This window comes from Syngnathus acus, chromosome 9 (assembly GCF_901709675.1).
Source record: "Syngnathus acus chromosome 9, fSynAcu1.2, whole genome shotgun sequence".
Lineage (NCBI taxonomy): Eukaryota > Metazoa > Chordata > Actinopteri > Syngnathiformes > Syngnathidae > Syngnathus > Syngnathus acus.
In genome coordinates this window covers 3752423-3775321 of record NC_051094.1, presented here as the reverse complement: position 1 = coordinate 3775321, position 22899 = coordinate 3752423, and the positions used below count along the sequence as shown (strand labels likewise).

Genomic DNA, 22899 nt, shown 5'->3' with positions numbered 1-22899 from the left:
AGTGTGCCCAAATCAAAACATCTACGTTAGCGCTCACGTCAGCAATGCCGCTAACAATGCTAAAGGTGACTCACGTCGTATCAATCCGGTTGTCCAATTACAACCCCCCCCCCCCCCCGCAAAGCTTCGTTACCACAACAACGCTGTCAAATGTCAATGGCGAGCTGTTTGCTATTGATCTGGTCCGGCCGGGCTAACCTGCGGCGCTCGTAATGGATTTCAAAGTCTCTTTGATGTTCACAAAAACACGTACGTTAAGTTCAATGACAGCTAAAATGTCTTTGATGTGAGGCAAGGGGGATCCTATTTCTCCTGTTTCATGATGACTAAATTCTCTTGGAAATGTAGGAAGAGCTTTAAATTCGACTCAAATAATCTTTGATGTTTTCAAAAACATGTAGGTTAGGGTTGATAAGGGTTTAGTTGTCTTTGACATTTCGGAAAACACAACTGGTTTGGTCGGGTGACGACTAAATTGTGTTTGTTTGGGAAAATATCTACGTTATTTAGCATTTACATTTAGATTGTTGGTGATGTTTTCAACACCGTAATTGATTTGTTCCTTTCACTGCTGAGGCCTCCATTGGATGTTTACAAAACCATCGGTTTGCTTCGCCGGTGACTGAAATCGATCTTTGATGTTTTGTAAATCACATTTCTTGCGTTAACACCAAATCTCATCAAATTCTTTTGGTTTGGTTACTCGTTGACGATTTGACTTGCCAAACACGTTGACAAAATCACCTATTTTGGTTCGGCGATGACTGAAATGTCTTTGATGCCTACATCCAAATAACAGTTACTATTTTGCAAAACTTTCCGTTCATCCAGCAGGACGTTTTTGAGACGCTAACTTCTTTAGCATTAGCATGAGGGCCGAAATGTGAAGCTGTTGGCAGCCGTCACTGAAAAGTTGTTTTTGTCGTCATGCAAAGCGAAGACACGTCGTCACGATCGTGTTCACGCGAGTGGGTTTTTTTCCTCCCGTCTCTTGCTTCACCAGTCTCCCGAGGTTTCCAGAAAGAGCCTTGCGTTGTCGCTAATACAGCAGCGATGAATAAAGCATGCGTTGCTCATACGCGTCCTGACATGCAGCCGGGCGTCTTCCGGACGAACGTTTTGGTGGTTGGCAGAACAAAAAAGTCTCACAATGTCCACAACTTTCGGCCCGCTCATTTGGAGCAGGGGTCGGCCTAAGGAAGGCCCAAGGTCAGAATATCAGGAACAAAGTCTCACAAGGTCCGTTATTTTTTATTTTTGTATTTGTGTTTCTATATATTTGTTGAGTTTATTTCAAATGTATTGCTTTAAAAGTAATGGAAAAGCCATCAAATAGACATGCAACAAAATATATAGATATATATACCCAAAAAATAGAATCATGTTTTGGGTTCAGATCGCATCATTATTTCTGGCATTAATTATTGGCTTTCATGACATTTGTTTTTGAATATTTGCTTCTCTTTATTATATTTCTTTATTATTTTTCATTATTCGGTTTAAAGCGTTTCTCCAGTGTTCAGCAGTAATTTATTCCTATAGTTTGCGTTTTTCCTAAATATTTCTCAGCTTACACAAAAAAGGAAAAACTGTGTTCTTGTGTTTTGTTGTTCCACTGAGGATTTGTTTATTCTAAATTTAGAGTAAATGTGAAAGAATTGATATTTTCTATCTACTTTTCTCAAGTCTGGTTAATTGAACGAAAAAATTAAATAAATACAAATAAGTAACTATTTTAAGTACTATCACACGTGTGTGCGTGCGTGTGCGTGCAACATCTGGAGCCCGTCTCCTCTCAGGTGGGCTCCACTGTAATTAGCCAGGTGAAGCGCCGTTAAAAGCAAGGTGACTTGTCATTACGGTCTAACGCGGACCTTCAGCTTTTCTGGCGTGTGTGCGCTTGTGTGTGTGTACATTTTACAAGCAGCTCACGTCTTGGATGCGTTCGATTATTCAGGGGTGCCTAATAAAATGAAATGAGGTGATTTCAAGATGCGGGGAATCGGCCCTTGTTTCCCTAGCAACCGACGCCGCACTTGGGATTTCAGATGCTGCTCCTCCACCCCAAAAATCGCTTCGGGCTCGTAAAAAAAAAAAAAAGAAATAAATAAAGAAGTGCAAATGAGGGAAGAAAAGATGAAAGAGAAAACTTTTTTTTTTTTTTTTTGCTTTGAGAAAAAGTAAAAAGTGGGAGAGACGATCGGCGCGGCTCGCGTGGGACTTTTGAGAGAAGTTTAAGGAGAACTTTGAAAGCCTTGAATTTGTATGAAACGTCCTTCAGATCCTGCCACCGATGGGCGGCTCGCCGAAAGTAATTTGCAAGCAACTTTTTAGCGTCACAACGTGTTCTTTGGAGTTTCTCGTTTTTGTTTTTATTAATCATAGCCATTTGGTCTTGAGTATCTTTTCATGATCGTCGACTGTGTGTTACATCCCTTTTTGGCTGGCCTTTGTGCAGCTTAGCCGTCATTAGTATTAGCAAATGCGGCTAATTTGATTTGTTTAAGAGGTGGGGGTTCGCGACTCGCAGTTCTTGCGCAAGGTTCCGGCCGACAGAAATGAAAGCGTGCGCGCTTAGAATTCCAAGCAGCTATAAAAGGCAAGTTGACCTCTGCCGGGGTGGCTCGCTAACGTCCCCCCCCCCCCCCCCCCCCCCCGCACACAACAAAAGGCGGCGCCGGTAGAACAGTTGAACTTTGGGCTTTTGTGAAGCGTTTTCCTACTCACTAATAAAGATAACGTCTCCATCCCCTCCCCCCAAAAGTGGACTCTCGAAACGCGTTTGTTGCTTGGACAGGATGCAGTCAACAAAGTGATTATCCTCCACTCCGGTAGAGGGCGACATTTTATTAGAAAAGTTAAGAGTCCGCTTCATTGTAAAAAAAAGATTTTCAAAAATGGGCTCCGGTGAAAGCAAAGTTATTAGTGCAATATTTTACCGAAAAAAATCATGTTTTGAGGTCAAAAAAAGGACATTTCACCTCCATTGCTTTAACGGGCTGCATTAGATGTTCAAACGGGAAGAGACAAAAAATAATGACGCACCATTCCAGTTGACGACACTTAACCATGAATAAGTTGCCCGCCTTACTTGTAAGCAAAGGAGGACGTTCAAACTCGTACAAGCTGCAGTGCAGTTTCTTCATGCTAAAGAGAAATCCTTTTTGAAATGTTTGAAAAAGCTGTCAAAACAGAGCACGACAGCCGCATCGGACATGACGAGTCAAGTCGACTCAACCGGCGGCCATGTTGGCACAGCACCGAATCGCAAACGGTTTCACATGACTTTGCGTCTTTTGCTCAGAGTTTATTTGCCGCCTCGCCGAGCTGCTGCAGGTAATAAGCAAAGCGAGCACGAGCGGTGGCAACCCAAGTGGCACTAACACACAAAGTGGCCCCCCCTCGCCCACCCTCTTTCCTGCCGCCGTGTTATACTTCATCCCTGGTTTTTAAAAGCGGCGGCGGATGTTCAAACGCTTCCCACGTGAACTCGCCGGATTTTCCCGCTTTCATCTCCTCGGTTGCGAGGCCGTCGCCTTCGTTTACGGGCTCAAATTATTCCCCACAGGACTTAAAAGACACCCCATGGTGGTTTTCATCAAAGAGCCCAAGCTTGATGAGAATCTTGAGGAAGAATTTTGTTTGAGCTATTTCACAACAAGCAACACTTTGTCAGCTAGTGAAGAGACCGACTTTCTGCCGCATAACGCTAACAAACAATACAAGTTGTCGTAGAGAAACGAGCCTTGTTGTGATAACCGACGTTCACCAAAACAAACCAAATAACTCGAGCTCGGGCGATATGGATTTTTTTGAGGCTGATGCCAATTTCGATATTGGACGACATCAAATTCTGATAACCGTTGTGTGGGTGCGCACGCGTGGGATGTTTGGTGCACTGGATTGATTTTCACAGAGTGCCAAACAGCCCAGCTTGTTTACATATTTAACATAACTGGTGCACTCAGTAGCCGGCGGGGGCTCAACCAGGTCTCTCGGCTGATGTGTTGTGTCGTCGCCGTGGCAACAGGACTCTGTCTGATAAGACCACGAGTAGCCATGTTGAAAGATGACGTTTACGCTCGAAGCGGCTGGAAAATAACGACGGATGCAAATGTGCCGCAGTCTCTGCTTGGTTGCATCTTGCCCTAAATCTCGCCTGGCATCAAATGTCTGACTAAATAGGCATAAGGAATAACAACACGTTTTTTTTTCTGAATTATGCGTTCGGTCGCCTCCTCAAGAAAACGGGGTCACGTTGATCATCGGTGGTTGCGAGAAATCACAGCTAGCGAGGAAACAGCGTTGGACATCGCACTCCGCAGTCCCTGCTTGGAGTTTCTGATTTCGCCGTGGCGTCGTCTCATGTTAACGCTTTTTCCGGTGCTAAAAAAAAAAGCAATTTCCTGCATGGGGTCCACAAATAGTCATGTGGAGTATCGAGTTGTCAAAAATGTGGACAATTGCCTTCTGCCTCCACATTGCCGCCTTCATATTCCATTCCAAAATAGCTGCCGGCGGCGCTTGCAGCTGTTTCTTGCTGCTCAAATAATCCGGCGCGGTTAGCGGGGCGTCACTAAATATGGACGCCGCTGTCATAGGGTCATAGGAGCAATGACTGGCCGCGCAGCAATAGATGCTGAAGAGCTACTGGACACATTTTATAGAGAGCTGAAGAGGGCAAAGGTTGCACCCGAGCGGAACGACATGTTGGCCAGAGTCAAAAGTTGTCAGAAGTTCTGCGTGAAAGGTGCCGATCCAAAATAGGCAAGTGAGGTATTTGATCCTTTTGGCAGTGGGGAAGTTTAAGAGAAGTAGGATCAGCAAAGTCCACTTCTGGTCTTTTGCACAACCTCATCGCACTTGTGCCGGAGGTCATTAGAAGCCCCACCACACACACACACACACACACACACACACCTCCACGCCTTTCTTGGTGGACACTAATGCATTCTCATTTGTTCCGGCCTTGAAAAAAAAAGTCCTTCCTCCTTCTCATTGTTTCCTCACTCAGCACTTGTCTGATTTACTGCAAGCTCACTGGCACTGGTGTTGCGTTACCAAAGCGTTGCGCAAGTGCACGCACACAGTTTCAAAAAAAAAAATTGAAATCAATAATTGTCACTCAATATTAAAATGGTGGACTTGTTTCTACATTTGAATGGTTGGAAACGTTAAAAAAAATGAAAGTGACTTACATTCCATTGAACAATTAACGTAACAATTAAAGCTGTCTGTCTGTCCGCTCGTAAAAATCGCCCACCCGCAAATGTTTAGTTACTGAAAAATTGAGGCATGCAAATGTTTTCCTAAATAAATGTGAGTAATGACAAAATTGATGAGCATAATTGCGATTAGCATCTTGCACGCTTCTGCATCATAGCAGAGTCGGCCCGTTCCGTCTAATTCGAGCCCATCCTGTCTCGGCCGAGGTCGTCTTTGAGCGCTACTCGAGTTAAATGTCGAGGTGCTCCGGATGCGTTAATGCATTTTGGCTCGTCATCACAAACGCGTTGAAACATAAGTCGAGCCTCAGGAGGGACGCGTCGTCTTTAATGTGTGAGCCTGCGCCTGCACGTCCATCTTTAAATGTCCCCATGTCAATGTGTGTATTTAATCCTTTTCCCGCTCTCTTATGAAGAATCTCATACACGATAATCACCAAGATTCACCCCCTAAACTTGGATCTTCTACTCAAATCTCAGTTTCAAAGAAACTGAACGGTGCCATCTACAGGGATCTGTTAGTCATTACAGCAATTCACAAAGCCACAAGTGCTATAAAAACATGCCCCGGGAGTATTTAAATAGTGTTTTAGGAAGAGGTGGTCTGAAGTGAGAAGCCCCGCCCACTTGGGGAGGCGGGATCTTTAGATTCGACAAAGGAAATGATTGGTTGGGAATCATTTCAGAAGGGAAGTCAATTACGTTGAGTGGTGCTTGAAGGAAGGATGGCATCGTTGAATGCGCCGCCTCACACGACCCAGCAGCGGCGGCAGCAACAGCAGGGCTGTGCATTATTAAAAAGCTGGGGGGGACGCCAGGGCCTCCTTGAACGCAACGTGTGTCGCCAGAAAAAAAAAAATGTCACTGCTCCCCGTGCAGATGAATTATGAAGCCTTGGTTTTGTTAGCCCTAAAAGCTCAACACTAGCCGCTGTCTGTCAGATGAGTCGCCCTGCGGAGCGAGCCGGCACGTTTTCGGAGAGGCGAGCCCCAAGCTAGTCCAAACACGACATCATCTTAGCAAAATGGCTCCAAATGTATTTTGGCACCGAGGAGCCATCCGACATTAAATTCCATCTGTCATTCCTTGATTTTCTCCAATGTGTTTGACTTGAGTGTTATCTGAGCAGTGCTTCTTCTTCTTCTTGGGTCTGGTGCAGGTCCTTTCTGTTTTTTCGGACTCTGTTTTCAGGTGACCTCGGTAGGTGGCTTAGCTATTTGTATTGACGATGCGGAGTCGCTGCCCCAAAGCGTCCCTTTGAGCGGGCTTGTTTCGCGTGTCTATTTGTGTCTCGTTAAATGGGTTAGCGTGGCTCCCAGTGAAGAGCGCCGGTATTAATACACTTGGTCGGACCACGCCGGCAGAAGTTTCTCCACGATAGTGTCTGAATTAATCATCTCGCTTTTCAAGTCTATTTATGGGGCGGGAACTTTTTCTTCTTTGTGGTTCTCCTTGGAGGATGACCTCCAGCCACGCTCGGATGATCTCGAGTCTTGATGTTGACGCTTTCTACCATCTATCCAGCCCAGACGGGTTGCCAGAGGCAGGAAGTTAACATGGCGAGAACAAAGTTAGCCTGAAGTGGAATGGAAGCATTTTGAAATGTATTATTATTCATTTTATTTTTATTATTATATACTTTATTATTCTTTTTCATTTTGGTCTTTTCTGCAAGTAGATGGGCCTAGAGGGGGAACGAAGCGGACCCTGGACGACGTTTAATCAACGCAACCCGACTACGGGTCCCGGGAGGCCACAATCTAATTGAGCGCAAGCTTCGAATGACGTTAACACCGGCTCTCGCCACGGGTCAAGAAATAGCGGCTCGCTGCTCCGTGATTGTGGTTAACTTGTGGGTCAACGCCATTTTGCTGCAGGGAAAGCAATCGGAACGCCGTGTTCGGAGCCGATTGACTTTCTCGAGCGTTTACCCGCCGTGAGCTGCAACGCTCATTTGAGTCAGAGTCAGCTTTATTGTCAATTCCTTCATGCTAGGACACACAAAGAAACCCAAATACCGTTCCCCCTATCCCACGGTGACGAGACACAGCACACGATTAACACACAAGTAAAACAACGGGGAGAGAGTTCAGGACCCCAACAGCCCGGAGATCACAAACTTCGCCAGTGGCGAGCAGTGCTGGCATCCCACAACAAAGTCCCGGCACCATTCTTCACGGATGTAGACGCACAGTCCACCTCCACGCGATGTTCCCCCTCGTACAATGGCCCGGTCCGCCCGATAGCGCGCCATCCGCTCCAGACGCACAGCAGCTAAGCACTGTCCGGTCCGCCGAACTCAGCAGGCATGTTGATGTCCAGCGATCGAACGTCCGCCAGAAGAATGGAAGGCACGGCCGGGCGAGCTGGGGTGGCCGCCAGCCAGGCCCGGACGCCCAACCGGGGGAAGAATAGCAGGCGAGTCCGGCGACGCTCCAGGACGGCGTAGACCGAGCGCCTTTAATGTCCCCGCTTCAAAGTTCAGATCGCCACAAAACTCGCTTTCGCCGATGTCGAGCAGAACCAGCCCGCCGCACTTGAAGCACAACCCGGTACGACGAGACAAACACACAAAACTGGCGGGCAAACCCACATTAAACGACAAAACAAAACACCGTTCGGGACAGAGAGAGGCCGCAGCGTGTGCACGCGCCGCCATCTTACTTCCGTGAGCGGTGGCCATTTTAATTTTGACCTCGGGACCTCGTTATAAAATCCGACGGCTTCCGTCTGTCTCTTTGATGGCATCATAGTCCAGGGTTCATTCCACCGATTCTTGTACATGATGAAAATGAAGACATTGTAACCCAAGTCGTCGACCATCAAATTGAACCTGAGATTCTTTTGAATTGAACCAAGTAGGCTAAAAATAATCCTTAATCCTAACCTTTCTTCTTAGCTCTAGCTCCCAACCCTCCCCCCTTATGTCACCCGTGGCTAAACGCTTAGCGTAAAACTGCGAGCGAGCGGTTACGATTGCAACCCGGTCTCGTAGGACTCAGCTTCCCTCAAGGCACAATTAATCGTGGAAATGAGCCGGCAGAGGGGAAGCTCACGTGATATGTTCTATTTCTGTGCACGCTGACATGCCTGTTTGGGGGTCAACATCTGCGCACACGTATGTTACATGTCACGCCAAGATCCAAACGGCGAATGTTTCCCCCGTTGGTCGATTTGAGCCCATTATCGGGACATTATTATTGCCCATTTTTCAGACCACCACCGTCGCAAATTCTGGTTGTCGTGAGGGAGCGTTATCGATCAGGGGGCAAAATTAAAATTGAAGATTGCAAAGTGATTTATGAATATTGACCGTTCAGGTTTGCGGCTCGGGCTCAGCGGTGATGAGCTATCGCTACGTGGCAGCATCAAGGCGTCAGGCTCTCCTTTTATTTCTTGGTATAATGTTGAGTGCTTCAAGTATGACTATCAGATGATTTTTTTGCTTATGTTTCACGAAAGGTTCGTTTGCTTCATTAGAATATCCACTGGCCACTTGATTAGGAACACAAATGCTAACGTCAAACATTTTCTTTCATTCTTTTTCTTCATTTCTTTGAAATATTTAGCACATATTTCAATGTTCTTGTTTTTATCAGTTTTGAGAGTAATATATCCAATGTAGTTCAAATAGTTGTATGGACACCCGCTAAGCAAAAGTGAAAAAAAGTGTCGTTTTCCTGCCGCGTTTTTAACGAGCGTTCTTCTCTTGTTGTCTTTTCCGACAGGATAAGTCGCGGTGGCGCCCGCAGGGGTGCCGGGAGTGCACATGCCATGACGAGGTGGTCATCTGTGCGCCCGTCCAATGCGCCAACCCGCAGTGCGACTTTCAAAAGGTACGGTGGCCATTTTGGGACAGCCCCCAAAATAGAAATGATTCATGCTGAAAGTACAAAGGATGCCTAGTGACGAGCTTAACATAGACTTGACATGGTCCATCCTCAAGAACTTAAGCTGACAGTTTAAAGTTCATAATCACATTTTTCTAACCCTTCGTTTATTCATTCTGTAAAGGAAAATGTTTTTAAATTGTATAGATATCTTTTCTGAAAATATTCTAATAGCATTTTGATCAGTGTGTTTAAATCTTATATAGTTATCACTAATTTGCGGCAACAATTTCCCACTTGGAATAATTCAAAACGGACAGCAGAAGGAAAAGGCCACGAGGCCATTTGTTGTTTTTTCCGCAATCGCTGAATTGACGCATCGCCGTCTAACCAACCGGACGCCGCCTTGCACCCAAACAAATGCCATCATGGTCCCCCAATTTGGTTTTACGAAAGGGCGAGCGCTTGAGGATTGCCGCCGAGGGATGCTGCCCAGAGTGCGTCTCCGCCGTGGAGGGAGGGTGCAGCTACCAGGGCCTCGCATACGCAGTGCGTGCCGCCAACACGCCGTGACTTCCGTCGGCACCTTGTGACGTGCGTTTCTTTTTTTCTCAGCACGACACAGAGTGGAGCCCCTCGCCGTGCACGTTGTGCGAGTGCTCCGCAGGCGAGGCGTCTTGCCGCCCCCGCCGCTGCCCCGCCCTCATTTGTCCCGACGACCGCCGACCTTTCACCCCGGCAGGAGAATGCTGTCCCGAGTGCGCTGGCGACGGAGGTGAGCTGAGCAGGCAAACTCAACAAATTCAGATTTCATTCTTTTTTTCCCAAAGCATTTTGTCTTTGCTTCACGAGCCATCAAAACAACAGACTTGACGTATGTACGTATATGCGAGCGGCGAGCTGCTTTGTACAAATGTGGCACTCTCACAGGAGTGCGGCAAATTGCGCTCAAAATAGCAGCTTGGAGGATGTCAACAACAGCAACGTTTGATACTTACCTTTCTTTTCATCTGGCATCCATCGTTTGCATGTCAAACAGCTTTGCGCATCTTTGTCGGGATGAATCATCAGCGCTTTGTCCAACACCTTTGTCTTGTTGTTGTTATTTTTTTTTCTTTAAAGATTGCTCGAGAACATTTCAATGGCGCGTGACTCACGCATAAACAATTTTCTGGCGTCAATCGCAAATGGTGTCTTTTGGCTTTTGGAGACTTTTTGGGTGGGTCTATTCATGAATCCCTCTGTGTTCTTAAGTGAAACTGGCTTCAGTTTTTTTTTTTTTTTTTTATAAATCTTGGTAGCACCTGCTGACATGGGACGTTTTTATAGTTCTACTCGTGGTTGCCAAGTGAAACCGCTTTCCGGAACTTTGAAAAAAGTTGAAGGAAAATTGCTAATGAACCAAAAAGCAAAATAGCCGACTTTTTTTTGTCTTTTCGGGCCCGGTTCCGGACACGTTCTATTCATGATATGCATGCCCGTCGAATCTTTTGCTGCAGCTGACGGCGCATGTGTGCGTGCGTCTGTGTGTGTGTGTGTCAGAGTCTTGCTCCTGGGAGGGTTCCCAGTACAGGGACGGTGAGGAGTGGCGTCCCAGCCGGTGTTCCAGATGCGTCTGCCACAGCGGGGATGTCCGATGCTCGGTGGCCGAGTGTCCGCCGGTGGCCTGCGAAGCTGTGAGCCGCCGTCGCCCCTTTCGCACGTTGCTGTCCATCGACGGTCGTCGTCGTTGCGCGGTGCAGCTGCAAGAAAAGTGCAGCCCATCTCCCAGTTTGCATTGACAAAAAAAAAAAAATGCATGCTGTCCCCTCAGAATGAAAACTTGGTGATCCCGCCTGGTCAGTGCTGTCCTCAGTGCCTCTCCAATCCATGCTTGTCTGCTGGGAAGCAGTACCAGGTCATGTCACTTGATTAGGAACACCTCAATAGGAGACTCTAACGAGTGTGCGTGTGTGTGTTTACAGCATGGCGAGCAGTGGCAAAAGGACGCCTGCACGACGTGTGTTTGCGAGCGGGGTCTGTCCAAATGTCACGTACACACTTGCCAGACGGTCAACTGCGATAAGGTGAGTTTGTACACAGTGTTTGCTCAAACAAATAAACGTGCGCACGCATGCGGATGACAGGGTGTTTCAAACGTGTGGTCAGGGGGCTATTTGCGGTCTGCGGGATAATATTTTGAAGCCCTCAACTTGACATCAAAGTCTGGTGTTAGTGCAGCCCCCTGCATCTTTTGCCCGAGCTGTTTTTTTTTTTTCTTCGATGCAAAGTGAACGGAAAAAAAATATCCTGACACCCATGCGCGGCCATGTCTTTTTCAAAACCTCCCGGGAAGCTTGGCAAAAAAAAACACAACCAAGTTTAAGAAAAACAGGAGACAGAACGTGGCAGGTACACACACCGAGTTGTTCAGATTGTTACCTGGAACGTATTAGTTAGTAAGTGATGGCATACTAAATTAATGAAATTGACACACTTGGCCATGATAAACTGAAATGTTCGAAAGAGCGACTGAAACACACACACATATAGAGACACTTGGATGCAGGCGTACGCTTTGACATTCAGCACTGAGCACGTCCTCGTACATTTGGATGCGCACAGAGATTCTGCAAAGAGATTGCGGTGCAAGACCTTGTGGAATTGTTTCTGTCTAACACGCACACACAAGCGCCGGCTCACACGCAACAGTTGACATTTCATTTGTAGTGGTAAGCAATTTAGTCTGTATCGGCATCTCGTTAGGAAGTCATAGAAACGCACGCGCGCAATCAAATGTAATAGAAAGATGCAATTACACCAGAGAGACACTTTTACGTTTTGTCACATATAACCACTGACGAAGGATTTTATTCATTCAGAATTCCTGAATTTATTCTGTGGATTATTGATCAAACTGCTGTGTCCAGACTTGAGAATTGCAAGACAGCTCGAGTTTGGAAATGTATCAAAACATCACCTCCCTCATACTATATAGACTCGTCAGTGAGTTCATTGACTAGTTAATTAGTCAGTCAGTTAGTTAGTTAGTTAGTTAGTTAGTTAGTTAGTTAAAATCAATTATTGGTTTATCACTCAGGCAGTCAGTTAGTTGTTTGGGTCATTTGGTTGATTGGTTAGTCAGTAGGGTCAGTTGGTTAGTTAGCTAATTTGGTTGCTTGGTTGGTTGGCTGATCAGTTAGTTTGTGAGAGGGTTGGTTCATTGGATGGACAGTTTGCTGGTAGCTAGGCAGAATACACCTCGTTTACTTGATGGACTATCTTCAAAGAAGAAGCTTCAAGAGTTCCAACTCTGTTCCTGTTGCCATCTCACTCATCCGAAACCAACAAGGCAGAAGAAGCTCCGGGTTAGAAGACAACGCGGGCCTTTAATCATGTCCTCTGAGGTGCGGAACATGTGAAAATAACCTCCGGGATGGATGATGGAGATCAGAGGCGGGGCTGCGCCTTGAACAAACTCACTCGCCCCGCCGGCCGGTTGCCCAACCAACCAAGGCTGGCTGCTGTTAATCAAAATTCACAACGTGGACGCATCATGCAGCATGCGCAGCAACTTCAATCTCACTTTCTTCTTTCCGGCGCCGCGGCAGCCGCAATTGTCATCCATCAAAGCGTGAGATGAGTAGGTGAGGAAATGTTCTAATCATGTCACGCGACTCACGTGTCTGGCCACTGCCGTGGCGCCGCACTTCAGGCATGTCAAGAGAGAGAGAAAAAAAAAAGCACAAGATAAGACGAATCATTGTAAATGTGTGAAAACCTGTCGTCGCAATTAGTAAAACGTCGATGTGAACGCACCGATGTTTACTGACAGGAGTGCAAATGGCAATCTGGGAGCTAATCGCACGCAACTGCCATTTTGGTGGGTATACTCAAAAGGGAATTTCCTTTCGGCAGGGTCAGACCAAGGTGAGGCGCGCAGGCCAGTGCTGCGAGGAGTGCGCCGCCGCCCGCGAGAGCTGCCTGTACCGGGGTCTAGTGCGTTACCACGGCGACATGTGGAACGACGACGACGGCGGGTGCGAATTTTGCACGTGCACCCGCGCTCAAGTCGTCTGCCACAAGGCCGAGTGCGCCCGCCTCCGATGCCCGCAGGTAAATGCACTTTTGGCTTTTGTACTTCCCGCCGACGTTGGTGTCGAATGACCGTCTCTCTTTTGGATGCATTCCCATGGAAGACAAAAATATTAATTGTGTCGAGTGCACACTGCCTCCATTTGGATCACAGTCTGTCGCTTGGGTAATTATTATCTTGATAAGTTGGACGTTATTGACTTGGCCCGTCGGTTGCTTTGATTTTTATTTTGATTTTTTTTTTATAGCTTCGTTAGGTGAATGTTCCAGAGCAGCGGTGTCCAATCTACGGCCCGCAGGCTGCAATTGCCCTGCGGGCCGTAGATTGGATTTTTAATTGGCCCGCAAGAAGACCGGCGTCAAAGCGCACCTCAGAGAAGGAACAAACTTTGTCATGCGTTTTTTTTTTTTCTCATCCTCATGTGCACTCAAATATCGGATCTTCCATCTTGGTCTTTGCCATGATCCAGTATGTGGCTGCAGCGGGAGGACGGACGAACGAGGAATCATTTGCACTTAAACGCTTGGCCGCTTCCACTTTGGCTAATCGACTAGGCCAAAGTGACACAAATGGAGAGACTGGATGAAACTGGCGTGTGTGTCTTTGTCTGCATGTGTGGATGTGCGAGAGCGTCCTGGGCGGGCAGCGCGCGAAGAAATCAGCAACAGTGGCAAATGAAGATGACATTTAGCATCATTAAAGAGCCGAGCAGGGAAAAATAAACGTAGCTTTGGACACTGAAGGGAAAGCGTTTGGGTTTGCCAGAAAAGCTTGGCCCAATGTTTTTGTCAACTCAATGTTTATTTGTCTAGCTCTCATAAAACAGACTGTGTTGATTAAAGGAAAGCTTTACAAAACTCATTATTTTATTTATTTCCTTGCTTATGTGCAATTTGGGGTCCAAAAGTCCAAAGCGATTATTTTATTGTACTTTTCTAAATATCTATTGGCTTTCAGAATTTTTTTTATTTTTATTTTTTTCAATATTTTGATGTTTTCCTACTTCTGTGATGAAAACATGTCTAATATTAGCAGTGTGCTTGGGACCTAGCTTAAAACAGCTAGCTTCTCCACCCAAAGAGGGAGGTCGACTGGATTGAAGATCAAGTTTCTCAACATTTGATTTTGTGTCTTTTGTAGGGATCGGAGCCGGTTCGCCCTCCGGGAACGTGCTGCCCGCAGTGCTCCTCGCACAAAACGTCCTGTTTGCACCGAGGACAGTCGTACAAGGTCAAAGAACAAGTATTGCGCGGGAACCATCTCGCATACTCTGCTCGCTGTCTCTCTTAGACCAAACTTTTTTTCTTCAAAAGTATTATCGATTTTCACCTTCCTCATTAAGGTAAGGTGAGACGTGTAAAAAAAGGTAGAATGCAAAGTTGGGCATTTCTTCCCCCTCCCGCCTTTAGTTTATCTCATCCAACTTTGCAGGAAAGGTCAGCCAAGGCACAAAGCGAAAGGAACGCTTATCTTTTTTTCCAGTCGCTTCTTTTTCCAACATCTCCCTGGAGAAATCCATCCTGCCGGTCTAAACAAATCATGTAGTGCGTACTCATGGCTCACTTCAGTGCTCACGCATCCATCTGCGGGCCTGACAAGACACTTTGGATTTGTTTTTTTTATTCGCCTCTGTGAGTTTTTCTCGCTGGTTTGTCAAGTGCCGGCATGTTTTATTAGAACATCCTAAAATCGGGCCTGGTCTGTCCTCAGGAGACCTCGCCAACTTTCCTTACTGGGGCTTCAAATGCATTTTGTTGCTAAACCAATGCAGTTAGGTAATCAGTTAGTTAGTTAGTCACTCAGTTAGTTAGTAACTGTCTAGCGGTTATAAAGGTCTACCGTGTTCCTCTCAGTGAAAGCCTTTTTTCTACAAAAAGGTTGAATCGACCTATTGTCGCCTCAGGACTCGGATCGCTGGACCGATGGCAGCTGCCGCGAGTGCGAGTGCCGCGACGGCCAGGTGACGTGTTACCTGCCATCCTGCCCGACGTGCCCACCAGGCACCTTGGTTGTCGCCCTGGAGGGACAGTGCTGCCCCCGCTGTCACCAAGGTGAATTGCACGTGGACGTGTGTGTGTGCGCGCGTGTGTCACAAAGGATTGTGTGTCAAGTTGCCTTTGGCAGCTAAAGGTTTCTCCTCCGTGGATGTGTTGTTATGCAAATGAGCAGCCGTGATGAATAACGACGAGGTCGGAGCCGTTATTGTCAATCGCGCCGCGCCAAAATCCAGGGCAACTTTCCAGCACGAGTCCCGGGACTAGACCGACTTAACATATTTGCTGTTTGCGCAGTAAATGTGCTGATTCCCTGCGTCGACAACAAGACTCAAGCAGGTCATTCGAAGGCAATTCGAGGTTTAGGAGGCACCCGAACACAACGTTGAGATGGCTTTTGAATCACAGAAAGAAAAATATTGGGGTGCTTTTATTTGGGGTTCTTCAAGTTCCTTGTGTGTGTAGATGAGGGGGGGGGGGGCGCTGCATCCATGTGTTTTGTCAGTCACTCCCCATTAGAAGAGAGAAAAAAAAACTATTTTCATTTCTTTCTTATCAGGCGCAACACTGGAATGCTTTGAATATTCAGAGTGTGAGTGTGTGCGCGCGCACGCACCTGCTTTGAGCGCCTTCCAAAAAAGCGTAAATAACCTTAGTGAGTGAAGGGTATGCGTGTGAGAGAGCCGAGCAAAGAGCTGGCGGGATAAATAAAAGGACGTTGTCGATGCGGGAGATAAAACGCGCACAAAAAGACAATTGTCCTTGACGAGTTATGAGGAGGGGCCCAACCAGGCTCCAGTGTCGAGCTCAAGTTAGCGCATCCCGCTAACGCTCTCCAAAGGTTCGGCAAATGAACATTTACGGAGCGGTACAAATGAAGTTCAGGTTTCAAGTCATGGTTTCAAATGAGGCTTTCAAAGTGAGGCATTCCAAGCCGCATTGTAATCCTGTCACTCAAATGTTGGCTCAAAGTCATCGTTAGGATTTCGGATTTGAGTTTAAGACGGGCTTTTAAATTGGTGTTTTAAATCCAATTGGGGTTTGATAAATCCCGTGTTATCGAGGTGTTTGGCTTTTCAAAGTCGACTTCTGCTCTGATGTTTGAGTTTGAAGGCCACGTTCTAAAGTTGTTGCGTTGATGATTAGCCATCAGTCTTGCGGCAAAAAACAAATAACGCGCCAACATATAAACAGCGTGCGACCTTTCCCCTTGTCGTTCATCACGTCGCGACATCACACCTGAGACTGCTTTTTCTCTCCCGCCGCTGTCGCATCACTTCAGGCTTCATTTCCGTGTCACTCTTTCAATTTTATCCAACAGACCGTACGGATGATAAACAAATGCGCTACAGAGAAAGACCAAAACAACCAATGTGGCTCACTTCTTTTTTCTCTTCCTCTATATGACCAAACAGTAACTTAGCACTTAGCAAACCTCGCTAACGACATAGCCGCCCAGTAACTGTATTCTGATAATAGCCTAGCAAGGTTCTAGCGTGTTGCTAAATTCTAGTAACGCGCTAGCACGTGCTAACATTCATCTACGTCGGTCGGTGGCCACGGTTGTTTTGTTTGATCAATGGAATCCCGCACGATGTAGGATCAGTGAAACCCGACAAGATGCGCTGCATTCATGTCTAATTCTTTGGTTTCGTTGTTGTCGAGCGACTCGCGCTAATGGCTGCTTGTCGACAATGCCCTAATGAGGAAGCTTTAGCTTGCCAGGCCGGCCTTAAGCTTTCAATTTGTGAGGATTTTTAGGCGTGTGCGTGTCCCAATCTGCTTAAATGCTACGGAACATTTACGTTCAAAGATGATCAACAGCTTGGAAGGATCGATTTTTGTTTTAACTTATTTTGCAGTTCCGTGCGACGCAGACTGTCAGTCATGTTCCGGGACGCCGGATCACTGTGACAGCTGTAAGGAACCGAAGGCCCTCCTCCATCTTGGCCGCTGTTTGTCCGTCTGTCCTGAGGGTTTCTTCCCCGACGGCCTCGAGTGTGCAGGTATTGCCCGACTTTGCTGCCTCATTCCAGATTCTGTTAAATCAATTTTTATTGGACCTAGAGTTTCACTCAGATGCACTTCACATTCTTGTTTTGTTTTGAAAGAAATTCTCAGTCAAAACATTATTTGCTGTCAATTATGGAACGCCTAAAAAAACTAGCAAGAAAGGAACTTGCGGGACCGCATATGTGCTACGTTACGTCCCCACATTGACGACCGTGGCGTATTTTTCTTTCTGGCACCTCACCCAACAGCTCACTTGACTCTTACGACCCATTAGGCCATAAATGGCGTCGCCGTAAAAGCTATGGGACGGGAGACGGCGGAGCAAATGAGAAAACGAGCCGCTAATGTTTGCGATAATAACGTGATTTAGCCGCAAACGCTCTCCACGCGTACTTGACTTTAACGACGACGTTATGATGATCGTTTGCGGCGACTGATTTTTGGACAAGTGTTAACATTTTTAATAGATTTTATTAAGTTGTGCAAAGATGAATCTATTTCTTTTCTTTTTACATTTGCATACGGCTTATGTCTCAAGAGTTTGTATTTTTGTATAGACAGGTAACTCACAATGACAGTTTACAATAATGTCACTGCATATAGAAATCAGGACAGATCAATATTTCTCGCCTATTAAATTGTACTAGTGACAAAGCAACAATAAAATAATCATTAAATTGTTTAGGTATTCAAATTTTTTTATTTTCCTAACGCAACGCATTACAATAAATGTTAAAAAATCAAATACAATGACAGCAGAGAAAAAAAATCACAGGAGCTTTTTTGCTCTTCACTGTTTTTCCTTCGACTTGTCTTGTTTCCGCTCGATGTTATTCGTATCATCCGACTGCGCCGGGGTTCATCTCGGGCCACCTGATTAGGTTCTCGTCGGCTTGCGCTTTTCTCATGTAAGCAGAATCTCTCTTTTTCCTCACGAAACTTGTTAGAGAATAAATGTCACCTCTGAAATAGTGCAACTACACTTCGGCTGGCGGCAGGAAAGGGAAGAAAAATTTGGATCAATAAAAAGGTGAGCTTTGTTGACTACTAAATTTCCAATGTGGCTGCGGGCTGCTCTCGCTGGCGCAGATAAAGTCGATGGAAAGACGATTTAAATGCGTCGTAAACGACCGAAGTTTAAAGATGAGATGCACAAGTTTTCATGGCCGTCTGCCGTATAATTTAATAATAAGAAATAATCTTTTTTAAATTATTTTTCAGTTTATACTTCATAGACTTTTAAATCATTTAGTTTTCAGGTATTATGTTTTAGTGGTGTTATGAGTCAATATTTATATAAAATAATAACGCGAAAATGTATTTCTTAATGTGAAAATAATATAGAATAACAAACCGGTGAGCAGTTTCTCCTTTGAGCTCGCTGAGCTGAGGTCTGGCCCTCCTCCCACGTGACGTTCGTCAACGTGGCTTCATCGGGCATCGTCAAGTTGCCATTTTTGTCTTTGCAGCTTGCCCTTGGTCCTGCGCCACGTGCAGCAGCAGGTGGTCCTGCCGCTCGTGCCGGCCGCAGCGCCCCCTGCTGAGCGCCGACGGCGACCGCTGCCTGGCGACCTGTCCCGCCGGCACCTACCTGGACAACGGCCCAAAACAATGCCGACGTAAGTTCCCTTTCCGATTTCTTCTTCCACTGGCTCGGAATCTCGACGTGAAGCGTGCTTGGATGAGTCACCTCAGCTCGCTGCGACTTGCTTGCTTTGCATCGATTGCTTATTGATTCGTCCGGCCGTAATTTATTGAACCTGGGGCTTTTTTATTTGGCCGCAGCTTAGCAACAACTTTCAAATGGAAAGGCAGGAGGTGAGAGCATCCGACATCGCGGTGCTTTGATGCTGACCTATGGGCACCATAAAGTGCTTTGACGCAGAGTGCTTCCATTTCGCTGAGCTTTAATGCCGACCGTTTACATTTCAATTTCAGCAAGCTGTCTCAAGGCAGCCGATGCCGGAGATTTAGCCGCGATCACCGAGTCTGACCCGCGATGATGTGCGACTGCGCAAAAGTGCGCCAGACATGGCGGCACTTACCCACTTGGCACAGGCTGAGAAGTGAGCGTATTTAATAATGCAGCGCAATCTAATGTTGGATGACTTAACGGCATGAAATATTATTGCTTGAATTCCCACACTGAACCTCGGGGAACGCAAGAGTGAAATTCCAGCGCCGCATGATGGATCTGCTTTATAACCTCGGCAGAAGGAGGCGGCAAGAGAGGCGCGAGACTCGTTCGCTCTCGTGCCGGCCGCCATTAATCAGGCAATCCGCCTCGGAGGTCCGCTCGTACCCTCCAGCCAGGGGCGATAAGTAAAAGCCGGCCGAGGAGGATGACCACAAGCCCCCGCGGGCGTGCTAAGATGCTAACCCGCGCTGAACGGCTCGGGCTGCCGCCACTTTGCAAGTAAACACGGGAAGGCCGTATTTCACAGCGTAATGAGCATCGTCGATGGAGAAAAGCCTCACGTTGCCGTGGCGACGCGTCCCGCCTTGTCCTGTCTTGCGGCGCTGTGCGTGTGTGCGGGAGGATGCGTCTGGAAAGGTTCCCAGCAGATTGTAGCTTATCTTGGCTGTGGAGCAAGACCACCGTGAAAAACAATGACTCTCTCGTGAAAGACCCCCCACGGTGCGGTTGTGTCGGAGGCTCACACTATTTACCGCTACTGCACGTAAACAATGTTGGCATGTTAATGACACTCGAGATGCGTCACCTTGGAGATGCTCTTGTTTTTGGGACAAGTGATTCTTCAGTCAAGTCTGCTTGAACACATTAAATTGCTCGGAGTATACCCGGCAACAGCATTTAGGAGACGCAAACAGGAAGACAAATATTTAAACAAAAAAAAAAAAAGAAGGGACATAAAATTGTCTATCATCGGTAGATCCACAAAAAAGTCTCAAGAAGCCGTGCTGTGAAAAAAATGCCTTGACGCCACTCGACAAACAAAATAAAAAAATAGCTTTAAAAAAATGGCTAATACAATTTGAAAGGCAAGAATAATGTGATGACGTTTCCTGATGCCGTGATTATGACGATCACTGGCATGCCACCCGAAAAAGGCAAAACACGCCTTTTGTCGTTTGTTTAGGTTGCATCGTGTAAAATCAACAGTTCTGTCAGGAAAAGAAAAATCCCAGTTATTAATATTATTGTGGTTTCATTCTGATCCTTTTTCCAAAGCTGCTTTGTCTGTGCTCGCTTTAATAGGCCAAGCGCTGATCTTATTAGGAGAGATTCCGCTTTGGTGGGTTGTGGTAGTAGTAGTAGTGGTGGCAAAGTGTGTGTAGGGCGGGGGGGTCATGGAGGAGAGGGAGGAGCGCCGGGGGTATAATCCTGCATCCTCGCCTCATCCCGGATAATTTGGCGGGTGGGCTTTGGGCCTACTCCGATTCCACATGCTGATAACGTTTTGGATTCCATCTGCACAGGAAAAATAAATTGCTTTCGCTGCAGAGGGCCAAGGTAAAGGACGCCTAATCCCACTCGCGGACAGCGAGTGTGTACGCGCACACGCTCGTAAATAATACATTGTAATATTCCATTCGAGCTCACCTGCCCCCGTGCGCTCGCTTTTTGTTCCATCATCGCATTTTGACATATGCAAGAAAGTTTCACAAATTGGTGTCACCTGTCAGCTCCTGCGAGTTCCTAGTAAGGGTTTGTCCAAATACCAGAACCCCGAAACCCTAGTTTGAAACCCTAACCCTAGTTTGAAAACCTGTTGAGACACTAGCCCTAGTTTGAAACCCCAACCCTAATTTGAAACACTACAGTCAAACCCTAACCCGAGTTTAAACCATACTTTGAAACCCTAACCTTAGAACGTAACCCGACTTTGAAACCCTAACCCTAGTTTTAAAACCTACGTTGAAACCCTAAGCCTTGTTTTAAATCCTACTTTGAAACCCTAACCCTAGTTTGAAACCCTAGTTTAAACGAAAGCGTTATGAGAAGAGCCATGTTAGTGCACCGAAGAAACGAGGATGAGGAGGGAGGGAGGACAGCCGGAGATTAAAAATTGAAGAGGGAAATCAACAAATGAAAAGAGCCCGAAGAGAAAAGAAAGTGAGACCTTAGCGTACGCCGCCACCTCGAGAAATTGCGACTCCGACGAGGAGTGGGATGTAAGAGAGAGAGAGGCCAGGACACCCGTGAGAATAATAATGACATGACATCTTTCCCCTCATGTTCTCATATTTTCCTCATGCTCACTTTCTCATTTCTCATGCGTGAGACTGTCATCTTTCACCCCATCCAAATTATGCAACAACTTCACGTGGTATTGAATTTGCGTTAAGGAAGTCATTGTCTTTTTCCCCACCAGCTTGTTCCGAGTCATGCTCCGAGTGCGTGGGTGCCAGCCCGCGGGAGTGCTCAGCGTGTTCCGACCCGGCCGCCTTGCTCAAAGATGGCGAGTGCGTTCCCGACTGCGGCGAGGCTTTCTACATTCAAGATGGCGTTTGTCATGGTAAGTGTGGTTCAACTTGTCGTCTGCACACCCGCAACTACCTTCTAAAGCAAGCTAGCACCCCCGCGTTTTCTTGCTAAAAGAAGCAAACGCGCCCGCTACTTCCTGCTAAAGCAAGCTAACGCGCCCGCTACTTCCTGCTAAAGCATGCTAACGCGCCCGCTACTTCCTGCTCAACCAAGTTACCGCGCTCGCTACTCCCTGCTAAAGGAAGCGAACGCGCTCGCTACTACTTGCTATCCCAAGCTAACACGACAGACAGAAACATCATGTCATGATTTTGATGCACAGTTTTCAATATGACACCCAGGAATTAGACTGTACCAAGTATGATCCTCCGCAATGGTTTATCAGTTTGTGTAGTAACATTTGACTTCACAAAGTACAAACACAAAACAAGCTATTCATTTGTGAAACTTCTTTACAATTCAAGTCGTACTCTCAAAAATTGTCATTGTTCGTGGCAGAGCGCGGGTACGAAAGCTGCTCGGCGACCCCGCGGAGTCGATGTCACCAAAATCAACAAATAAAGAAATATACTACATAGTCAGCGCTCCTTCAAGTTGCCAAAAACAAACGCAAGCATTAGCTGGAACTCTTTGTGGCGCTAATGAGGATGGCGGATATGAATATGGATGCGTTTCTATTTGGAGGCTTCCCTGCGGGGGACGAGCTAAAGGATGCCGCTTCGCTCTCTCGTGATTGGCCCTCGGATGTGTGGTTGGTTAGTCGATTGCTAAACGAGGTTGTTTGTTAATCAGTTGGAAAGTTAGGGAGGCAGTGCAAGATTTTGATGATTTTAAAACATTTCAGTCCGTTGAGGACGACGACTCCAGTGTACCTGCTGTCCGGAAAATTTTCTTGCTTTGCATTCAGAACGTCACAAGCACTGTGAATGTGCGTCTAAGCGTCCGACCCAAGGATCAGAGTTATCAGTCACTTGAGCGGGCGGCGCAAAAATGTCATAATCTGCCACCCGCCTTGTTGACTTGTCGTCGCCGGGGCCTCCGGGCGAGGCCGCGTCCGCTTCAACTCTCGGCTCCTATGAAAACTTCACTCGCACATTTGTTCTTGCGTTGAACGTGGGTCTTTGATGTCTTTGATGCAGCCTGCCACCCGTCGTGCGCCTCCTGCTTCCCCGACAAGGCCGACTGCGCCAGCTGTCCGCCGGGCGGCGCGTTGCACGGCGGCAAATGCGTGTCGGCGTGCCCCACTCAACACTACGTCGACCTCGCCGGCAGGTGCAGAGGTGAGGCCCTGCGCCTGCACCAAAAGTATTGG

General features: G+C 46.8%; 1 protein-coding gene across 2 annotated transcripts in view; it reads left to right on the top strand.

The window, feature by feature from the left end:
- fras1 (Fraser extracellular matrix complex subunit 1) overlaps nt 1-22899 on the top strand; it is a 63880-nt gene that overhangs the window by 9646 nt on the left and 31335 nt on the right. The window contains exons 3-15 of one of the 2 annotated variants that reach the window (XM_037258916.1): nt 8954-9061; nt 9512-9604; nt 9671-9830; nt 10598-10731; nt 10869-10952; nt 11020-11121; nt 12953-13150; nt 14271-14360; nt 15034-15181; nt 16987-17130; nt 18607-18756; nt 21475-21618; nt 22727-22867. In XM_037258916.1, coding sequence (XP_037114811.1) covers nt 8954-9061; nt 9512-9604; nt 9671-9830; nt 10598-10731; nt 10869-10952; nt 11020-11121; nt 12953-13150; nt 14271-14360; nt 15034-15181; nt 16987-17130; nt 18607-18756; nt 21475-21618; nt 22727-22867 — 1696 coding nt within the window. Of the gene's footprint in view, nt 1-8953; nt 9062-9511; nt 9605-9670; nt 9831-10597; nt 10779-10833; nt 10953-11019; nt 11122-12952; nt 13151-14270; nt 14361-15033; nt 15182-16986; nt 17131-18606; nt 18757-21474; nt 21619-22726; nt 22868-22899 lie in introns of those variants that run through there. The other variant, XM_037258917.1, reaches the window with a different exon arrangement.